The sequence below is a fragment of the Monodon monoceros genome, unplaced genomic scaffold (genome assembly GCF_005190385.1).
Source record: "Monodon monoceros isolate NGI ecotype Baffin Bay Population unplaced genomic scaffold, NGI_Narwhal_1 Super_Scaffold_1, whole genome shotgun sequence".
Lineage (NCBI taxonomy): Eukaryota > Metazoa > Chordata > Mammalia > Artiodactyla > Monodontidae > Monodon > Monodon monoceros.
The window spans coordinates 397776-406422 of NW_021703765.1; the positions used below are offsets into that span (position 1 = coordinate 397776).

Consider the following 8647-nt stretch of genomic DNA (forward strand, 5'->3'; position numbering starts at 1 on the left):
GCAGGCCGGGCTGCCGGGGCCCCCGCGCTCTGCCGGCCCCGCGCGCGCCTCGGCGGCCTCCTCCTCGCGGCGGCGCAGGCGGCGCAGGCAGCAGCGCTCCAGGCGCGCCTCGTCGATGCCCCAGTAGGCCAGCTCGTCGCGGAAGGCCAGGGCGCACGCGCCGCGCAGCAGCCGCAGCTTCCCGGCGCGCAGCAGCGCCACGATGGCGCGGAAGGCGCACGGGCTGCGGTCGAAGAAGAACTCGTCGCGGCTCACGTCGTAGTCGTCGCACACGCGCAGCAGCTCGTCGTGGCCGCGGCAGGCGCGGAGGCGCTCGAGGCGCGCCAGGGGACAGCGGGCCAGCGCGGCCCAGGCCAGGCGCACCCTGCAGCCGCCCACGTTGATGATGACGTGCCGGGCGCGGGCCCCACCAACGCCGCCGCTGCCGCTGCCGCTGCCGCCAACCGGGGGCTCGGGGCCCGGGGGCTCCGCGGGCCCGGGGAGCAGGGCCATGGCCCCATGCGCCACACCAGGGTCCGGAGGCTGGGCCTGCGAAGGAAGGGAGCGCGCGTTAGGCCGTAGACCGGCCGGGAGCTCTGGGACACCCCCGCCCACGCATGACCTTGGGGCTTGGGGAGCGAACCAAACCAAGGGCTCCATCGGCCCAGCTGCTCGGTTCTCCTCTCCTGCATCCCTGACGCCTGCAGGTGGTCCCAGGAGCCCGCCCCTCAGCTTTCCAGCAGGCCCCGCTTACAAGGGACCCGCCTTAATTTCTTGCCTGGAGACTAGGGACGCGGCCAACGCGGGGCAGCACGAGGGAGGAGGGCGGGGGCCGCCCTGGAGATGCTGCCTCCCGAGATGATGGCAAGGCCAGACCTGGGGGGTTTCCGGCTAGTTAACAAGTGGGGGCCGGGGGAGGGGCTGCTACGGATGTATTGATCCTTAAGAAGCGTCAGCCAAGCTGCCAGAGCAGCCTGTGGACGTTGTTTGGATTCGGATTAGAGGGAACCGACTATAAAAAGACATGTAAGAGTAACTAAGAAAATCCCAGCACTACCTACGATTTTAAAGCCTTCTTAAAGGCATGAGACTAGTACTGCACTCGTGAAAAACAGGGTGTTTCGGCCCCTTAGAGGCCCACAGTGAGGTATTCACGTGAAATGAGGTCTGGGTCTTCATTAAGCACACCTTTCTCAAGGTGGTGTGCAGACAAAACACGTCACCTGCTGCCGGAGCCCGGTGATGAGGACACTGGGGCCATTATACTTTCTCTCTGCTTTTACGTACATTTACAAACGTCCCTAATAAAAACAGGTTTGTTTTGCTTTTTAAAAGCTTCCAGATAATTCTGCTGCACAGCTGGGTTTGGGAGGCACTGATGTAGAGAAACTCACAATGCTTCGGTTGCCTTGATTCTCTAAACCAGAGGTTCTTCATTTATTGTCCATGGGAATTCTTCAGGGATCTATGAGCCTTCTAAAATTAGATGCAAACTTGTCTGTGTACACATTTTTCTAATAGAGGATCCTCAGATTCTCAAAGGGATCTGTGGCCTCAAAGCTTAATGAAGCTCACAGCTCCAAACATATAAGGGAGGGAAATATCTCTGTAGTGTGGGGATTGCTAGCCTGGGTCCCCTTTAAAATATTTTGAACGTGAGTCACCCACACTAGTTTGTGGGCATGTACACTTTGGCATTCGTTGTCGGATGCCTTCTTAAGAATGCTTGGGCAGAGGTAAGATTCCAGGTGAGTTTCTTATATGAATGACGACTTGTTTTATTCTTTGACCAGGGTTCAAGAAACTCACAAAAGAAATCATATTCTTCTCAGTGAGTATCTCATCATAGCTCGTGCATAGACCAGCAACCAGAATTCCTAAATGTGTTGGTTTACTCGGCACTTGTTAAAAGGACGTGTCACAAAATATGTTACTGAGACAAAATCATTTTTGTCCTGAATGTGGACATTTAAAGTTTTGTGGCGTATTTACCCACAATTGCACCTGACATTCCTTCCTCTGCCCAGAGCTGGGTCACCCCTTAACGTCTATGTATCTGTTTGGAAACGGGGTCCCTGACTCAGGAACCACATCAAAAAGGGTCCATAAGTAACACTGATGACTGTGTCCTTTGCAGAGACTCCCGTGGGTTCTTTTCCATGCCGCTGGAGGGCGGTTCTGTTCCTCCAAATCGTGCTCAGGATGGCCCCCCTTGACTTGTTAACACAACGGGGTCAGCGCTTTGGCATCATGCACATCTCTGCACCGTGGCAACAGTGACAGAGCAGAGAAAACAGGCAAATACCAATCCGGGGACATAAACTCCAAAGGTCCCATTTACCAGGGAGTATATCTTAGACATTGGCTAGGCAGTAATCTGCAGGGGAGGGACAGTTCCAGTTTGGTTCTCAAAGTGTAGAGTGAGGGCCAACAGCACCAAAATTATCAAAAGAACCTGCAAAAAAAAGTATATTCCTGGCTCTACACTTAAAATTCTGAGGGACTGGAAAACTGCACAGTAAGGACCCCGAAATATCCCCCCACTAAAGCAATGAGAAAACCGGCAAAAACCATCAGAATCAACTTTTTTTGGAACTCTGGACAGTAACCAAAGGGTAGCAGCAGCCAGGGGAACACTTGAGTAAAAACAGCTGAGGGCTTCCCTGGTGGCGCTGTGGTTGAGAGTCCGCCTGCTGATGCAGGGGACGCGGGTTCGTGCCCCGGTCCGGGAGGATCCCACATGCCGTGGAGCGGCTGGGCCCGTGAGCCATGGCCGCTAAGCCTGCGCGTCCGGAGCCTGTGCTCCGCAGCGGGAGAGGCCACAACAGCGAGAGGCCCGCGTACCGCAAAGAAAAAAAGTGAGCTCTTAGCAGTTTATTTAACCTGCTTCTCAGCTCAGCGTTCGCCTTGAAGATGACAGCCTGCGTTCCTGGTACCAGGACTGGTACTGGAAGAGGAGAGTGGACCCGATTCAGGAGGAACCGTAATTATTTGGACCCTTCTGGTGGCTCCCCCGAAAGACCCGTCAGAAGGCTTGCCTGTACCTCCCCTAGCTCGGGACTCTCCCAGGGCTAAAGCGGCCACCCGGGCAGCTTGTGGAATCACTTACACGAGAGTGTTTGCTGAGGCAACGGATGAACATTATTGTTGGGGCAAAAAATAGACTAACCAGAAAGCTTGGGAGAAGAGGCTGGGGAGTGAGACTCTTTGGAAATGCTCCAACACACTGCTCGAAATCTGGAATGCTGCTCACGCGCCTGGGGCCATGTGCGCGCTCAGGAGAGACCTGAGAAGGCCCTACGCTCTCCCCCCGCCCCGCCCCCAGCAGACTGCACAAGCAGGAGGCGAAAGGGGGAGGCAAGGGACAGGCCTGCTGGGTGTTGAGGGTGCCCTGACACACAGGGCCCGTCTGCAAAGACTGGTCTGTTTTTGTTTTTGTTCCAGGCATGTGAGAATCTCTGTCCAGTCACTTGCTGACCATTAAGCTAATGGGACAGAGATATCAGTGGCCACACAAGGCAAAAACATGCAGACTTTGCCTAATTCGTCCAGAAAAGTCAAACAAACAACAGCAATTACAGCAAACCCTGGGGAGCGGAAGAATCTGATTAGAAGAACACAGGAGTAAATCTTCATGGCCTTGGAGTAGGCAATGGGTTCTGAAATACAACAGAAGCATAAGCAACAAAAGGAAAATAAATAAACTGGGCTTTGTCATACTTAGACTCTTTTGTGCATTAAAGGACATTATCAAGAGAATGAAATGATAGCTCATGGGATGAGAAAAAGTTAACAAATCATATATCTGATAAGGGTCTAGTGTCCAGAATACATAAAGGGCTCCTACAACTCAAAAACAAAAAGACAAACAACCCAATTAAAACGTGGGCAAAGGATTTGAAGGACTTCTCCAAAAAAGATACAAAAATGGCTAATAGACACTTGAAAAGATGCTCAGTGTGATCGGTCATCAGGAAAACGCTAATCCAAACGACTTGGTACCACTTTACGTCCACTAGCTTGGCTGCGACCAAACAAATGGAAAAAGGAGTGTCGGCAAGGGCGTGGAGAACTCAGGACCCCCGTCCTCTGCTGGTGGGAATGAGAAATAGTGCAGCTGCTGTGAATAGCTGGGCAGTTCCTCAAAAAGTTACACATAGACTTACCATGGCATCCAGCAATGTCACTCCAAGAGAAATGAAAGCCTAGGTTCACGCAAAAACGTGTACGTGAATATTCACAGCAGCATTATTTACAACAGCCAAAATGTGGGAACAACACAACTGTCCATCAGCTGACCAATGGATAAGTAAATGTGCTCCATCTACATACTGGGACACAATCAACCACAAAAAGGAATGAAGTGCTGACACAGGACACAGCACGGATGGATGTTGAAAACATGGTGTAAGTGGAAGAGGCCGGACAGAAAGGAACTGTCCAGAGCAGGCAAATCTGCAGAGACAGAAGGTAGGTTAGTGGTTGCCAGGGGCTGGGGGCTGGGGGTGGAGGAGTGACCGATTAATGGTGACAGGGTTTCTTTTGTCGTCATGAGGATGCTCTGGCATTAGGTAGTGGTGAGGGTTAAAATACTAAAAACACTGAATTGTACACATTAAAATGGACATTATCATTTCAATTTAAAAAAAATTGACATCTGGTTCTGTGCATGTCAATGAGCAGGTGTAGGGCACTAAAGCCCGAGAACCACTGCTTCAACTGCCAAAATCAAGACCTTTCATTGTTGTTAAGGATTTGCTGCTCTAACCACTGCCAGGCAAACCTACCACCAGGGCGACTCACAAACCGTAAAGCGGGGGGCGCCCAAGGGGTGTTCGGCATGCAGCCCGGATGCCTCACTGACCCTGCGATTTGGGAGGGGGAGAAAACCAAATAGAAGGGGCCGTGGGGAGAGAGCCAGCATGCCTGCCCAGTCACTGCAGGATTTGAGGGCGAGGGCGCTCCGGGCTCAGCTGTGTTACTGATGCCTCGGGGTGGGCGTTTCATGCAGCAAATGTCAGTAACATCGGCTGGTGCTAGACACGTGATGCTGGAGCTCATGGCGGTGGGGGTGGGGGGCGGAGCCGGGGGCGCGAGGACGACCGGCACTTCCAACACTGCGAGGCTGGCTCTGCGCAGAGGAGAGGCTGCCCTGAGGACTTTGCAGGCTCGCCGACCCGGCAGGAGGTTGGGGAAATCTGAGGAGGTTATGCTGAGGAGGAAGATCCTACTTTCCTCAAACGCAGTCAGTTGTTTAGGTCGCGGACACTTGTTGCAGAGATCCCCCAAGCTGCCGCTTCTCATCGAGGACGCAGGGACAGCGGCTCGGAGTTCCACATCAAGGATGCCAGCGGCTCACGGCCGACCTCCTTCCCAGGCAGCTGGGAGGAGGACTCAGCATGTGCCCAGGAGGCAGGCGGGGGTCCTCACGGGGGGCGCCCCACTCTCTGGAGCCGTGCGAGGCCACCGGGAAGGATGGAGCCTCCAGGGCAGGCTCACAAGTTTCTGGGCCGAGGCCGAGGTGTGCCCGAGAGAAAGTGCCACGTGACCTCACGTCCTTTTCCCGTAACTGTCAGAACCAGAGCTGACGGCAGCTTCTGCCTGGAATACCGTGAGGGGCAGAGACAAGTATGGAGTGGGAAAGCCCACCTTGCCTACGCTAGGCTGGGGTCCTCCACGTCTTCCTGTCCCCGTGGAGCCAGTGACAATTCCGTAGCACAGGTTAATCAAGTCCTTTTGTAGCCACATCAAATGTGTGCTCCGAATTCTTTGTAGGTAGGGGTGACTGATCATTAAAATAACTGGGTAATCAGCCAGACCCTACAACTTTCCTGTAAAGGGTTTTCTTCCCCGGAATATACATTTACAAACATAAACATAACTTACATGTTACTAAGTGTTTTTAAGTCACGTTCTCTCTTAAGAGACTGGCAGTCACTGCTGAGAGCCCTGAAGTGCATCCCTATCCACTGTGTGGGGCATAAGAGGCATTCAAGTGCCGTGGATTTTAAGAAGAAAACGGACAGCTCAATAGAAAAAATGGGCAAATTGTCACAGAGTTTACAGTAAAGGGAAAACACAGACTTTAAATATATGAAAAGATGCTCCAGTTCATTTCTTTTTTTTTAAATTTATTAATTTATTTGGCTGCCTCGGGGGTTAGTTGCGGCACGCAGGATCTTTCGTTGTGGCAAGAGGGCTTTGTTGTGGTGCACGGGCTCTCTAGTTGTGGCGCATGGGTTTTCTCTCTCTCTAGTTGAGGAGCGCAGGCTCAGTAGTTGCGCTGTGTGGGCTTAGTTGCTCCACGGCATGTGGGATCTTAGTTCTCCGACCAGGGATCGAACCCGCGTCCCCTGCATTGGAAGGTGGATTCTTGACCCCTGGACCACCAGGGAAGTCCCTCCAGTTCATTTCTAATAGCAAAAATAAACATCTCAAATTACTACGTTGTAAGGTGGGAAGGTTTGATGACACACTTTATTGCCAAGGATGTGGGGTCTCTCGGACGTGTTCATTTCTGATAGATAGTAAACTGGTAAACCGTCATGACAGGAGGTGGGGTTTGAACTAATCCTACAGGAAGCACTGATGTTTGTCCTTACACCCTAGTGAAAGGGTAAACTAGAAAAAAATCTGCCTATGGGATAGGAGGATTACAAGATTTCTCTGCCTGGCTCTACAAGAATATGTGTCGAAAAGCCTACCTGCACAATGGATTTGAGGTTGAAACTTTTGTCTCTGAAACTCAAAGCTAGGAAATTATCCCCCGTGAAAGGTGGTCCCAGCTTGGCAATATCCTGGAGACACACATAATCAACTGGGGTGACTCTGCCCCCGGGACACCTGGCAAGGCCCGGGACATTTTTGGTTGTCGTGATTGGGTGTGACTGGCATTGGTGGGAAGGAGCCAGGGGTGCCATGAAACCCTACAGCGCACGTGCAGGACACCCCAGAACAAGGGCAGACCCAGCCCAATGCCATCAGCACCCCTGGTCTAGAGGGACGACTCGCCACTCAAGCCTCATAGCTTCTCACTGATGAAGCCTCAACCGAGATGCATTTACAAACCGAAATTATAAAATACACAGGGCAAAGCCCCACCTGAGCAAACACCCGCAGACACAGGAATAAGAGGATCAGGCTCCTGGGAACTTGAGATGATAGGATTATCAAAAATCTTTACAGACATCAAAGAAGGAATTAAAACCCCAGAGGAAGAAAGACATTATCACAAAGTCCAGGAGGATCTGAATAAGAAAGACAGTTTCCAGAGGTGAACAGATGAGACTGAAAGTAGAGTCTGTCAGGTTAGGGTCAGGGTGAGATCAGGTTGGGGTTAGGGTGAGGTCAGGCTGAGGTCAAGTTGGGTCAGGCTGAGATCAGGTTAGGTCAGGTCGGGTCAGGTTAGGTCAGCTTGAGGTCAGGTTGAGGTCAGGTTGGGTCAGGTTAGGTCAGCTTGAGGTCAGGTTGGGTCAGCTTGAGGTCAGGCTGGGTCAGGTGGAGGCATTCTCTCCCAGGAACCCTCCAAAAGGGGTCAATGGAAGACAGACATCACAGACCAGGACACATAAAGCAAGCAAAGGAGAAAGGAAAATGATCAATTCTGTTTACAGGAATCCCAGGAGAAGAGGTGAAAATAAACCAAGTGACGAAAATGTGGTGAAGATGGAAGACATCCAGCTGCAAAGGCTCAGTGCGCAATAGGACGAGGAGATTCCACACCTGGCGCTTTACAGGGAGACCTGGGGGCTTTAGTCCTCAAAAGGAATGTGTGCTGTGGGACTTGGCTTCGTAGCTACTCTGGGGAAAGACGCCCCCGTGTCCGGCACAGCCTCCCTCCCTCTCCCTCAGCTCAAAGCCCCGTGACACTGTAACTGGGGCTGGACACACTCAGCGGTCACCGCAGAAAGGGCCCGGGGCCTGGTCCACTGCCCCCAAGGCAGCCGTGGCCAGAGGAGAGGGAGCGTCTGCCCGTCATGCTGTGCGCCCGTCGGGTCCTGCCCCGGCTGGCACCCCCGCATTCCGTCCCTGGGCCCTGCGGGCAGGAGGGGCCGGTTAGGGGTGCATCTCCTGGGGGGCCTGCAAGGCAGCGCGGCAGAGGGGCGTGTGTGAATGAAAATGAAAAGGGGGAAAACATACATGATTAGGAAGAGGTTCTCAAATACCGGGCCAGCCCACAGTGGAGGAAATATTCATTCTGTAGCTGAATTTACCAACTTAGGCTTAAAAACATGAACTGGAACAGACTAAAACCTCTTTAGCAGAGGTAAAGTTTTTGGTGTCACCAAGCAAAGTATTCTCTAGGAGAGATTTCTTTCCTTGTACAAAAGAGACAGCTTCTTACTTGGAGAAGGTGACCTTTAAAATGAGACCCCTGGCTGTACCTGGGACGAGGGATCCATGCTGTTGGGCACCCCGCACCCCCCTGTGGCCCCCACGTCCCCGGCCTGTGCACACGCTGGTGGACTCCCAGCTGTCAGCACCTGTCTCTTTGCCGGACAGGCCACAGATGCTTGAGTCTTCGTGCTCCCCGGGGCAGCTCTTGCCATGGTGACAGGAAGCCCCTGAGCCCCCGGTCCCCGGACGGGCCTCAGTGCAGACTCGGGGTTAGGGGGTGGGGTGTGGGGTGGGGTATGGGTGGGGCATGTGGGTGGGGGTAGGGGTGGGG

General features: G+C 53.1%; 1 protein-coding gene across 1 annotated transcript in view; it reads right to left on the bottom strand.

Annotated features, from left to right (window-relative positions):
* KCNG2 (potassium voltage-gated channel modifier subfamily G member 2) overlaps window positions 1–8647 on the bottom strand; it is a 44894-nt gene that overhangs the window by 32207 nt on the left and 4040 nt on the right. The window contains exon 2 of the mRNA XM_029231362.1: window positions 12–528. Within this exon, the coding sequence (XP_029087195.1) occupies window positions 12–528 (517 nt within the window). The remainder of the gene's footprint in view (window positions 1–11; window positions 529–8647) is intronic.